At 35.1% G+C, this 14,857-nt stretch overlaps 1 protein-coding gene across 1 annotated transcript in view; it reads left to right on the top strand.

Moving 5' to 3' along the window:
* LOC150108320 (uncharacterized) overlaps positions 1-14,857 on the top strand; it is a 138,882-nt gene that overhangs the window by 19,236 nt on the left and 104,789 nt on the right. Inside the window, exon 4 of the mRNA XM_090390446.1 lies at positions 922-8,727. Coding sequence (XP_090246572.1) covers positions 922-8,727 — 7,806 coding nt within the window. The remainder of the gene's footprint in view (positions 1-921; positions 8,728-14,857) is intronic.

The following is a 14,857-nucleotide window of genomic DNA, read 5'->3' on the forward strand; positions in this document are numbered from 1 at the left end:
TGCTACGTTTATATTAGTTTTCTCTGTCAGGTAAGGATTTATCATATTTTGTGCGTATGTTTGAGATACGTATTTTTCATAAATTTTGCATTCACCATCCCTTTTTCACTTCAAACTGCAACGATGCTACAAATGTTTGTATACTATCTATACAAGCTCTTAAGGACATAGCCCTTAACAAACACAGAAATCAACCATCAAACACGATATAGTCAAATAAAGCAAGTACTACTTTTTACTGTCCATGCTCCAGTGATGTTCTGAACACTTATATGAATACATAACCTATTACGTTTTTACATCTCGTCAAACCTAGAGTTATTTACAGTATATTTCTATCACAAACATGCTAGAAACTTCCAAGATATCGAAAACATCATTATTGTCACAATGATTCTTTACATATACTCTCAGAGGGGGTGTATAGGGTATTATGACAGCACCACATGAAAAGTTACATTCATTACAAACTTTCCGTCGACAGGTTTCTTCCAAATTACTCTGTTATCTGTCAGAACTTTTATATTGTCAGTTCTTATATTTCAATCTTCCAAGACACTTCTTACCGTATCAAAAACAAAGATAATATATATGACGATTTTATTCGAATGTTTAAAATAGTGTCCGATGCTATCCGAAGAATTTGTATATGATAGGGAAAATGGTTGTTATATGGTTCAGCATTCTTGAATTACTGAATGAGAGCTCAACCTTTTGATCCCATGTACTAACAGAGCTGCATATCTCAGTGTTTATGAAAGTAACGTAAAGGTAAGTTATTCCAGTAAAAAGGTAATTTTTTGTTAATTTAGACACACTATAATATTGCTATATGCCTTTGTTTTCATGTGGATCATTCACTTATTTTAAAATTAACCTTATTTTTAATAATCTCTGTATTAACTTCATTTTTCTCATAAGGTTTGATAAAAGAAAAAGCAACACCATCGCGGGACGCAATACAAGAAGTTTCAGTTAAACCAACAATGGTCGGAATACCGAACATCATAAAAGACATGAGTGTAGTTCCCCATATACACCCCACAATACAAAGTGATGAGACTTCCGAAACACCGAAAACTGTTGAAAAAACTGAATCGATAAATTGGGACGTACAGAAACATACTACTGATTCATTATCGATGGCATTACGTACAGAAGTAACAAGCGAAAAAATATTAACAATGCCCACTGTTTCTGATGCCGTAAGCGAACAAAAACCCATTTCGTCATCGGAATTTACTGAAAAGCGGTTAATAGCAGAACCATTAACATCTGTAGTATCAGAAACGGAAACAGATACAGAAAAAACATCAGTGACTTTTTCAAGAGATTCCAGTAAACTTCCAATAAGTTCGCTGCTGGATGTCTCTCAAACATTCGATACAGAAATTTTACCGACAAGTACATCTGCAAGAACCGAGACAGAAACAAGCTTGACCACTGGGAAAACCATTGCTGACAAAGCTGTAATTTCATCCGTGTCAGTCCCTGTTTTCATTGCTGACGAAACTGGAAGTACGTGGCCCTTAGCATCTGAAACCATATCACAAACAGAAAGTACGCCCGTAACATATGATATCTCTGACACTGTAATGACAGATAAGTCTTCAGTTCCTGTAGAAGTACCCTTTGATATTTCAACATCTAAAAAATTGGAAACTGAACTAGAGACTTCAGTGATGACAGAAAAGCAGTCAGAAACATCAGAAAAAATACTACCTGGGACATCGATCATTCTACCACAGGACACTAGCTTAAAACCTCAAACTTATGTTACACCACAGATAACATCTGAAACTTTTGACTCTGAAGTTTTATCCTCAGAAGTCTCAGGTTTTGAACCCACCACCGTGCAAAGTCCCTTAATAACAGGCCAAGAAGCGCCACTCAATGAGTTAAATGTATCATATGATACATATGGAACCAAAGAAACAGCAGAAAGAACTGGTAGCACATTGAAAACATCGATATCTCCAGAAACAAATCAAACAGCACAGTCTCAGGTATCGCTTAAGAACCAGCTGAGAACGAACATTACCACAGGCGTAACATATGAAATATCAGCAAAGGAAATGTCAACGGCATCATCCATGGTTTTTGATACCCCTTTAATGAACCGTTCTGAGGCAGTTACTCAGTTGTCTGACACTGTACCCTTCACTGAAACTAAAACAAAAGCTTCACTTCCTGTTTTATTAACAGTAGAAACAGAACCAGAACTATCCACATTTACATATTTCGATGAAGACCGCTCCACATTATCAGTAAAGATAGTTCCTAGCAACCTATTAATAGATGATATAGAAGGTAGTGGTGAAGATGGGATGACAACAGCAAACCCAACAGCTGCGATTTATCCTGAAACCTCTTTTAGTGATAATGCTTCGTCACTTCTAGACGAATTACCAGATGAACACTTAATGAGTGAACCAGGAACAGTACCTACAGCCAGAACTCTTTCAAGTGCCGAAACTCAACGAACAGGCGTTTTCACGTCGATCTTATCCGAAAAAACTGAATGGACAAAACTATCGAAGGAGGCTGAATCCAAGGCTACTGTTCCTGTTCGTGAATTATCTGAAACATTTTCGACACAGAAAACCGAACTGTTCCCATCCAAAGAATTTGGAGGATTAGGGACAACATCTGCGTCACCCTCAGAAAGAACTCTGTCTTCTGAAGGTAGTGACTGGGCCAGAATGTCATCATCAAGAGAATCTTCTGGATCAACTACAGGTAGTAAGGTTACATCGGAACCTACATTCCCTGGAGAAGTATTAATGATTGAAACAGAAAGGTATCAACCAACAGAATCCACATCGATTATAAGGTCAACGTCTACAGTTTCCGAGTCCACAATTATGGATAAGTCAGAAGGGCCAACAAAATTAGTGTCGGACAAAACAGAAATACAGTCCACACGACGACCTGAAAGCACTACTATCCAAAGAAAATCAATGACGACCATGATGCCAGAAGCGATTACAGAAGTTACGATTTCTCTCTCTGAACAGAAGTTACCTTTAGAAGAAAATATTCCAGGGAGGAGTATTCCTAGCGATATTACAACTGCTGAAACTCCTCTCTACAAAAGTACTACTCTAATTTCAGAACTGGCTGAAGATTTTACAACAAAACAAGAAATTCAACCATCGACTGATACAGTAAAAACAAGTCATATAATTGTTAACACTACCCTGGTGGATACGACTACACTTCTAGTAAAAGAATTACCTGAAACATTACTGACTGCTCAACCACAATCTTTAAGTCTTACACCAGAAGCTCTGTCGACAGTTTATAGTGTGTCCGAAAGTACTGGACGAAGTCCTACTTCAACTCAGTTGAAGATCGTAGATAACAATTTTTTAACAGCAGGAACAAAATTGGCAGATCAAGAAATTAGTATAACAACTTATAAGGCTGAAACTATTACTCCAGACACATCTACAGAGACAAAGGACAGACTGTCAAGTAGTTTCCTATTTGATGAAACAGGAGATATAGAAACTGCAACTGCTTCGGGACCGGTACTGACAGAGAAAACAGGTAGCGAAATGAGTAGGGAACCTTTCATAACCTCTGAAAGTCCTTCAGCAGAAATTGCTTCACTCAGTGAAGGAAAAACAACACAATCAATACTTTCCATTACTTCTGAATCTACTGATTCAGATGTCACTACGGAATTCTCAGTACGAACGCGATACGATAAATTACTGCCTAAGGAAGAACAAAGTTCAACTGAAACTGTAACAGAGAATGCAACGTCCTCAATTTCGAGCACATTCAAAACTACTTTAGCAGATACCACATTAAAAGAAATGAGAGTCACCGATGCTTTATTGACGACAGATAGAACCGCTGAACAAACTACAATTGGCTCTGTTATGGAAGACGAAATAGGAAAAACAGATTTTCGGACATTTGGTGCTGAAGTAAGTGAGTCAACTGCTTCAGATGCTACTAGTATGCCAGTAAATATGTTATCTGGCACTTTTTCATTTTTTCAAACGGGAAGTACAAGTACCAAGCCTGAATTTATTTCTATTCCTACCAGTATAAATACGAGCGAAGAAGGACAAATTTTAACAACAGAATTACCTCGAATAGACTCTACAATAACAGGAACTACTGAAAGCAGTAAAACAGCTACAGTATCGCCAGATTCTTTGTTACTAACTCAAACGAAAACTTCCCACTTTACAGCAACTAATGAATCGGTTAGAGTAACAGGACCAATAACTGAAACAATGGAACTAGACAATACCACTTCCTCAATAACGAAATCTTCTGACACCACAGGCAAGACAGAAAATGGAGAAATTACGTTAACCGAGGTTACCCCTTACAAAGATTTGATAACAGAATCACTTAATGATGTACCAGGCTTTGTACGTTTAGCTGGTATTACAGAACATCCAATAAGTGGATCGCCAAAATCATCAACCGATATATTGCCGAAAATTTCAGAATCATTTGAAAGTGCTCCATCAGTAGCATCATCAGTCGGAATGATGTCTGATATCGAACGGAAATCTGCTACAGAATTTTCAACAGTTATACCAGATGAAATGGCGAGTATATCCGGTTCACCGGACACCACGGTCGAAGATTCTGTGTCTACTTTGAGAGGACTTCCCGATACCGATTTAGGTTCTACAAAAGAAACATCGGTTACTGGAATTTCTCCAGTAACTGCTGAAACAGGTATGTCAACAGAAAATTCGACTCCAAAAAGTGAAACTACAACAAAAACAACTGATATTACAACTAGCAGTATCCATTTCGTATCCAAATTACCTGATACTGCCTTAACAGCGGATACACTACCTCCTGGATCCGTTGAACAAAAAACGGAAACAGAAGCGAGAACATTGCATACTACTCCTTTAGATTATGTTAGTATGCAGGAAGCAACTGGATTTTCAATTGAAACATTTTCAGAAACAGAAGCAGATAGCTTCAAACCAGTTATGAAAACGCCGGTAAATGAAGCATATAAAATATTAATAATGTTTGACACAAACAGCACTATTCCATACATTTCCAGTAGTTTACCAAGCACTGCAATTACTGCTTCTTCAGTCGAATTTACCACTGAAAGTTCAGTCGAATTATCAGTCGTTCCTGAAACAATTTCTCAATACGAAGTTTCAGAAAACTTAACATCTCCTTCATCAGACTCAGTTGCTGAAACTATTACTTCGGCAACGGAGGCAACAACAGAATATACAACTTCGGGAATTTCTAACGGCACGACCATCGAGAAATCCGGAATACCCAAACTTCAAACAGAAAAGTCTATTATAGAAACACATAGCCAAATGACGTCATCCAGTAAGGTAGAAATTTCAGCGGATGAGACCACCGTCTCATTACAAGAGCTTACTGATATTCGGTTAACAGATGAATCAAAACATGAGCCAACCGGAGAAACATATACAGAGTCAACATTTTCAAATACGCCGAAAACTACAACAACAGAAATGGTTCTCAATGCGTCCATTTCTCGAATCGCGCCAACAGACGTTGGGAGTCTAACAAAATCGGTAAAAGATGACATTATGCATATTAGCGAAGCAGAAACACCAGAATCTATAATAACCGTAAGCGATGCGATACAAAGCACTACGTCCGAGACATCGAGAATATCGTTTACATCACATGCTACTGAATACATTTTAGGTACAGTATCAACTGAGTCATTAATGGGGGAAACAGAAATTCCGAAAACTCTATCAACCGAAACAACACTAACCGAAAGAGGAACGTTAACTTCCAGTACAACAATATTACCTACAAGGGAATTTCCAGATACTCTACCGACAGAAGAGTCGGAAATATCTGAGTACTCATCTGCTGTAGCTTCAGAAAGAACATCGACAGCGCAGTACACTTACAGAACCACTATAGCTGATCACACAAGAAACTTAACACAAGAATCACCTGATACTCTATTAACAGCTAAGTCAGATATTTCACAATATGGATCAACAGAAACTTCACTATCAGAAAAATCAACTTTTACATCTGAAACCTCCGAACAATCTACCACATCGTTTCAGGTTTCGACGCAGCCAGAAAGTTTGTCATCTGAAGTTCACACTAAGATCACTGAAATTGAAGCACCGGTACCAGCCATACTACTTATACAAGAAATAGGAATTTCAAAGAGTACACCTGAAACAGCAACATTAATTTCAACAACTACACCTGAAAAGGAAACGCTACTTTCAACAAGTACATCTGAAAGAGAAACAGAAACACTAATTTCAAAATCTACAGCAGAAAAACCAATAACTTTAATTAGTACCGAATTATTTACATTAAATACATCTAACACTGCAACAAAGATGCCCATAGTTACTGAATCTTTATTAACATCCATATCGGAAACTATGGAAGTAAAAACATCTCCAGAAACAGAATCAACTGTTTCCAGTATTGGTGAGATAAGTGCCTCGCATTCTGTAGCGTTGATTAGTGAAATGGCAAAAACTGTCAAGAGTGAAAAAACAACAGAAGGAAGCGAGATTTCTTTACCTTCAGGCACTCCTTCGTCTGATATGGTAATAGTTTCAGCTGGGAGATTTCCGGACACATTATTAGACCCTGAATATGCAAATATAGAGGCAACATCAGTTTACACTAGTCCTGAATTATCGGATACATTCTTAACAAGTGAAACAGCGAAAAGTATTTCCTCACCGTCAATAATAAATGTACCAAGTTCTATTACTTCGAAAACCATTATATCTGATGCAGTTACTATGCAAACGAATCAACATCCTGGTACGTTACTCACAGCTGAAATCCAAACTAAAGACGATAAAGCATCTTTAGTGCCAAAAACAGTTTCTTTCGTTGAGATGAATATGACTACATCGGATTTCGAAATGACTAAAGTGAAACAGATACCCAACAGTTTACTGACAACTGAAATAACAGATAATGGTACTTCTGAAACATTAACTGTGAAAGGAAGTACACTTTCTCAAGCTTCAAGTACATCTTCTCCGTATGGTATCCCATCTTTAGTAGACACAGAGCCTGGCACTTTAAGAACAGCTGAACAAGTTGAAGAGTCAACTGCAGAAACAGCATTAAAGGATTCCAGTAGTTCAGGGATTTCTTTTCCTGACATGGTTAAGGTTCCAACAATCGAATTTCCTAAATCTCTGTTAATAGTTGAAACTTTAAAGATAGAAACACCATCAGAAATAGCAACAGTGGAAAGTGTATTCGATGAAACAACAACTGTAAAAGAAACTGAAATTTCTCTTAGGTCAGATATTTCTTCACAAGATATTAGGACAACCTCCGTTGATATAATATCCGATTCAGTTTTCACACCTGGAGATATAACTGTTGAATCAACAACTATAAAAGGTGCTACAGTCGCTCTGGCTTCTGATATTTCGCCTAATACGAGCACATCTTCAGTAGAGATCGCATCTGAACCTTCATTAATATCTGAGAAAGTTACAGAAGCGAGATCAACAATTTCGAATATTCCACGATCAACCTTTACAGGATCTGCTGTTACGTCTAAAGAATTCATTGATCATTCGTCAATTGGAATAAGTGAATCTGTAACATTTGAAACTGTAACGACTGAACCAGGCCAAAACGTCCCAGCTATCTCTGATGTTTTGTCAACAGAAGTAATTACCCATTCTGTAGAAAGACTGACTGACTCTCTTCCAATAGCTGAAAGAAGTACTGAATCATCTGATATTTCATTAATAAGTGGAACAGAAATGCCTGAATCAACTTCTGTCACAGCAACAGATACAACATCTAGCACTTCCTATAAAAGTTTGAATGGGATAACTACAGAACCTGTAAAAATAGTGCCTGCAGATACAATGGAAGCAACTGAAAAGAAACTACCTGGTATGGTGCTGATAAATGCAATCGAAATGGAAAATATCGAAACATCTGTAGCACAAACGTCTACTGAGAGTGCAGACTCTTTAGCGCCTGCAAAAACAATTAGAGGGGAATCAATTCCAGAATCTATAGGACCAACGACAACCAGTAGTTCTGAAACTACTGTATTGCATTCGTCTACCATTCCTACGAAGAAACCGACTGATTCTCTTTTAACAGATGAAATAACAGATGAAACATCTGTAATTACAGATACTTCTGAACGCATAATCTCTTCAATGTTAGTTACGAGGGAAGTTGCGGACAAGGTTGAAGCGCTGCGTTCTTCTTCATCCATGCCATATATGAACGTCAGCAAAGAGTTTTTATCAGAAACATCTACTACACTGAGTATTTCTGAAATAAGTCCTTCTGATTTACCAAGGACATTACTGATCGATGAAACGGGATTGCCAGAAAAATCTACTACAACAAGTACTTCTGCAGAGTCCAGAAATGTGTCTACTCGTAGGACTGAATTTTCGAAGGCCATGACAAAGACGACACATAACACTACTGTGAAAGGTACAGAAATATCAGATTTGCTAATATCTGATACATTCTTACCCAACACAGAAAGCATTGAACCAAAAATACAAACCGGGCAGACAATGGCTTCATCAGAACATCCAATCATGGTGTCGGAATATGAAACAGAAAGGATATTTGATCAGACAGATGGCACTGCGATGATAACAGAAACCGGAACAGTTACACGAACAACAGCAGATTTTGTAATGCACGATAAACTGCTATTGTTGATAGCAAACCAGGAAAAAACTTCAGAAACAGGTATTGCTTGTATTATATTATTACTTCTATATAAATTACAGTTGCCTTTAAATTTAATTAAATTTGAACGATTAATTATTAGCAACTTCAAACTGAACTCTAACTAAGCAATTAAAGTAGACTCTAAGATTACTGTTTAAAGTTTGCTAGAGGAACATTCTTCACAAGTGCAAATTTAAAGTTAAGGTTTAAAAAAATATTTTATAAAGGCATCAAAATATTTTTGCTTCATTTCCTAGAAAACTAACTGTTCGGTCAAAAACAGTTTGTTGCTTTTCAATCACCATTTCCTACTATTTTTTTATTTGATAAGTTAAATATATGTTTAGTTTGCTGATATATATTAATAACTCATTATCTGTTTTTTAGCAATGCAACTGTACACATCGTAGGTTTTACAAACTGTAATTTGTAGAATTGCTGTATAAATAAAATAATCCGAATATCATTAGATGTGTGTGTGTGTGTATGTGTGTGTGATATGTTATTTTAATATTTTTTAAGCATGTAAATAGGAAAAATAGGCAAATTTAATGACACATTTATTTTATGGCCACTGTTTTACTAAATAATAATTTTATATCAGTATAAAAATGGATTAATTCACAGAACTAATGTGACATTGAAGCATCCTTAGCATACTTTCATCTTTCATTTCTACTAATGCTACTAATGCTTTCATTTCTACTACTACTACTCGTAACATGAAAAGTCACGTTTTAAACGTGATAAAAGTAATAACTGCATGTTTCTAAATAGAGAATATACAGCATATACTTTCAAAAAGATGACGAGTAAATTTATGCCTATCCAATTAATAAAATCTTTTTAATTATTTGGATATACATAAATTTCCTCCGCGATATTTTTAAAGAATATAAGAGAATCAGTGTGCATATATATATAAAGTACAATTTAGGGTAGTACATATCAATCTCATCCCAGATCGATATTGTTTATAATATAATATAATATAATATAATATAATACAATATAATTTCTAATAAGAAGTAAGATACTGTTGAAGTTTATATTTATTTATTCTGTACTTTGGCCAAATTATCCATTTCGCTTCGCTTTTACATAACTGCAAATTACTGAAATGACAATGAATAAACTGCAGAATGAATGAAAATGACTTTGTGTGTCAATTTTAAATATTTCAGACTGGTTTGAAGTTATCATCTCTTTTTAAAATATTTTCTTTCCTGATATAAATTAAAAATTTCTAATTAAGAGGTTTATAATTTAACAGTGCAGAAATAGCTGACAAATATTTGTAATATGAAATTTTGTTTTTAATAACAAAAACAAAATTATATATTAACTTCGGCAGTTAAATAAGTTTCCAGAAAATACATACATACATTCATATCCAGATTCATAAAATACCACATTAACATGTGGAAAATCCAAACGTTACATATCACAAAATTTCAAAAAAAAAAAACAATAATAATGCTTAGCTAAATTACTACTAAGTTCACTGTAATTAAATCATTAAATATAAGCAACTGAAATTCATTCTGATCCCGAAAATATTTCCGCATACGTACGTTTCGAAAACTACAGCGAATTTAAAACGCAATTTTTCTAAAATGTATGTCCACATCAATTATGAGAGAAAAAGAAAGAAAGAAAAACTACGGTCAGATCAACTCTCACAAAAATTTCGAAAACTTTGAAGGTATAAACTTTCATAGATTTTTTTAAATACATGAACAACGATAGCGAAAGGGATTGTTGGGATTGGTCGATTGGCAGACTCTCTGCTACTAATGGCTGGTAAAAAGTTAAGCAAGTTTGAGCGCGGTTAGTAGTTGGAAGGAATCAATCGTTCGATGCTGTTATGCAGTTGACACACTCTCCCTCGATGAGTCTTTGAACTCCCTGGAGGTGTAACATATTAATAAAAAGCGATGCTACAAATTATAACTAAAAACTGCAATCATATCGACTTCGACTCCTAGCGAGACAAAAAAACTACTACATTCACAAATCATTAAAAATCGTGTGCAAATTATCACCTTTAACAAAGCACCAAAGTTTCCAAAAATATATCGGATTTAATGGTTGTATAAACCTTTGCGGGGTTTCTTTGTTTGTTTTCCCATCCCTATAATTACATACTGCTTAATGTGTGTATGTGTATCACTCATCTAATGACTTAAGGTTTGCTTTTCTGGTAAAAAAATCAACAAGCTTTTGTAATGAATTTTATATATTTCGTGTTTAAATTAATGTCACTGTAGAAATGCAATGATATGCAATGGGTTCGAGTCTACATTGTGATTGGAGGGTGAATTTAGTGCTCTTGTAAAATTGGTAATTTTTATTTCTGGTTTTCCCTTAGAAAATTAGTTTTGTATTATATTAGTGTATATTTTAGTGTATTTAGTGTTATATAGCATATTTTTGTTAAGATATTGCATTTTTAAATATAGTTTTAAATGGTGCTAAAACGCACAAAAAGCGTAACGCTAAGAAGAGCAGAGAAGTTAAATAACCTCCTGAATATCTTATTGAAGATATCGAGGAGGATATTGAAAATTATTTAACGAAATTAAAGCAATTTATTAGAGATTCGACGCGGGAATTATAGAAAGTCGACAGAGTTTGAATGAACACAGGGAGGAAAAGAAAATTAATCTGCAACATAAAAAGAAAGCACGGAATCAGGTGAAAACGAATATGAAAGAACAACTCTGCTAAATGCAGATAGTGTAAGGGTGACAGATGCAGAAGATGTTGTTCAATTAATGAGTACCAATTTCTCTAGATGCTGTCAACCTAGTGTGCGTAACATTGAGCTCACCGCCACCTCTTCACTGGATGAAGAAACTCAAGTATATGATGAGAAGGTATTACAGCTGTTGCACAAACTGCAATAAGGACTGATGGGATATAAGCACGGGTACCAAAAGAGTTCAGATCAAATGGCTATTCCTTTGACTAAGTTACATAATTTGAGTCTCAGAACAAGGAAGGGCTCCTCTGGAATGGAAAGACTGTATGGTAATCACACTGTACAAGGACGGTGCAAAGACCGATGTTCCAAATATCAACCAATCAATATCTCATGAGTTGTGATGAAGATTTTAGAAAAATTGGTTAGGGCTCGCATTCAGAAATGGGATGACAGTGAATCTCTAGTCTGCAATGAGTAACATGGGTTTAATAAGGGTAGGTCATGTTTTAGCAACTTGATCACATTCTATAATAATGTTACAATTGAACTAGACAAGGGAAGTGAATGCACCACGATAATTTTGCATTTTACCAAGGCTTTCACAGAATACAGTATTGCAGACTGTTGCATAAATTGCGGAATATGGTTTTGGATTATAGAATATTAGCAGGGATAATATGATGGCTGACTGACATATATTAAAATGTGGGGTGCGAGTCTGCAAGATTTAAGGTAACCAGTGGTGTACCACAAGGATTAGTGCTCTTGGTCCACTGTTATTCAATCTATAAATTATGATACTGGGAAGGATTTGACAGGCGACATACGGCTATTTGATGATGATGCAAAGATTGGTAGGATAATCAGGAATGAGCTGATATACAGTCCTTGCAGAGTGATTTGAATAGGCAGGAATTGTGGGCATGGAAAAATGGATGTCTGTTCAATGACAGTAAATGTAAAGTCATACAGCAATATCCAATATTATATTACTGGGAAGAAACTGATCATCTCGGGATCATGGAATGTTAGTAGATAGGACGTTGAAGTTCAGGGACCATGTAGCAAAGTTTGCAAATACAACTCAAACTATAATTGCATTGCTGAAACGAACGTTCATTAGTGAAGATAAGGATGTCATTTTGCCTCTTTACAAGGCCTTGATAAGACCTCACTTGGACTATACTTGAAATAGGTCTGGCCTCCTGGTTCAGTTGTGATTCTGATATATTGGAGAGAGTAGTACAAAGGAGGGTATTAAAATGATATCAGGATTGCGAAATACTGAGTATGAAGACAGATTGAATATTTATATACTGCAGACACTAGCAAACAGGAGAAAAAGGAGTGATATGATTGAGACTTAATAACTTCTGTAAGGGTCATACAGGAGTTCAGTTGATGAAATATTTCAGTTTATGGAGGGTGGTGAAAGACAAGAGGCATCCTTAGAAGCTGAGAATAAATGCTACTGAGAAAGGGGTGAGGGCTAGATTTTTTCTCTCATAGGGTGATGCATGATTGGAATGGATTGTTATTGGATGTTGTGAGTGCAAGCAATGTGAATGAATTTAAGAACAAGTATGATCGCTGGTGCGTGTGGTATGCTGCCTCACTCGATGAGTCCCTGACTCCCTGGAGACTTTCTTAATAGTCCTACTAATAATAATAATATTTATTGCATATTTAAATAATAGACAAATCAAATACCTAGAAATAGTTCTTAATACCTTTCTTTCTTTCTTTTTTTCAGTAATCAAACAGAATGAAATTTCGTTATTCACCGCAGATAAGAATAAATTAACAGAGTAATAGTTCGGATGCTGCTTTTAATATTTGGGTTGATGAGAAATTGATAAAAAACACAGAATGTTTTGTAGACAAACTGCTAACATAAAAGAAGTGTCGGAATATTTTGCAACAGACTAATGTCGTTTATCAGAAAAGAAACTTGACTCTTGGCAAGTAGTTTGGATCACCTGACTGAAAGGATTACAATTTTATAGTAATCACACATACTCGCACACATGAAATGACTGTAAAATCTGTAAACTTAAAAATATCAAAGAAGCCACTCGTATATCAGGAGAAATTCTTGATACACGAGTATCAAGAATTTCTTGTAACCAAATACGACACCTGAGCTATAAACTGTACCAGAATAAGGCTTACCAAAAATTACAAAAATTCTGTCTCATATTTTTCATCAGCTTTCGATGAATAGGGCAGGATATATGTTAAGCGTTTCCGTTTAGCATCGTGACTATTTCATTTTTTTGTAAACTGCGTACTGATTACTCTATTTGCTTTTGGTTAAGATATCCTTTTTTTGTTAATAGAATGGATGATTGGTAATGAACTTCAATTTTTTTTACTGAACCGTTTTATTTTTAAGTTTGAATTTCTTAATATGCATATTAAAGATAGGAATACATTGAAGAGTTTCATTAGTGAATTAATATATTATTATTCATCATGATCTTGCCACTCAAGATATACACATTTAGTAAGGGAGAAAGATTAAACTTCTTTCGCAGTATTCTAATTTACATTTACTGACAATTTTTCTGTTCTCAGATAGTTGTGGTAAATCATTGATCGGTTTGATGCACGTATGAGAATTAGTCTCATGAGATTGTAGAGAGTAAGAGTTTTAAACATCTCTAATTGTTATGTGAATAGTTTAATGTGTTTATGATTGCCAATGATCTCTATGACAAAGTAAAAGCTGTTTGTGGTATATGATTGGATTCAGTTTCGGTTTTTTGCATAATAAAAATGTAAGAAAATAGTTTTCATATTCACGCGCCGTAAGTAATGTGATTTATTAATTAAAAATACTTGAACCTTTACTTGATATAATCCTTTTTCATCATGATTTGTTCCATTTAATGAAGCATTTTTAGAGTTGCATGCATACAGTCGCTTAGGTTATTATATTTAGTCTTGATTGAGTTATTATGCGTGATAAGTGTGATAAATGTGCAAACTAAATAAAATAAGACAGATAGCAGATCGCCACAAAAGCAGATCGCTAAAAATTAACGCCGTAATAGTTCGGATGCTGCTTTTAATATCTGGGTTGATCAGAAATATCTGACACAAAATTATACAGTGAATTAAAGACTCTGGATTAGAAAGCTGAAAGTTGAACTGATCATATTGTAGACAGAAAGATTGTTTTAACAACAAAGAAAGAAAGAAAATTGATACGTTTGTGAAGTAAAATATAATCTATAACATATAAAATATAGATGAGTCAGTCATCTCCTCCAGTCGATTGGGAAATACTCTTCTACTATCACTCATTCACACTATTTTTACTTCTATGAATTATGTAAAGTTAAATTCATAGGACATGTCTGTTTCTTAAAAATCCATATTTAGCCTCAAATTGATCCACCACTTAATGCTAATCGTAGTATCTTGACTAACTTGCTG

Source organism: Typopeltis vanoorti, chromosome 3, assembly GCF_054136105.1.
Source record: "Typopeltis vanoorti isolate ZY-2024b chromosome 3, IOZ_Tvanoo_1.0, whole genome shotgun sequence".
Lineage (NCBI taxonomy): Eukaryota > Metazoa > Arthropoda > Arachnida > Uropygi > Thelyphonidae > Typopeltis > Typopeltis vanoorti.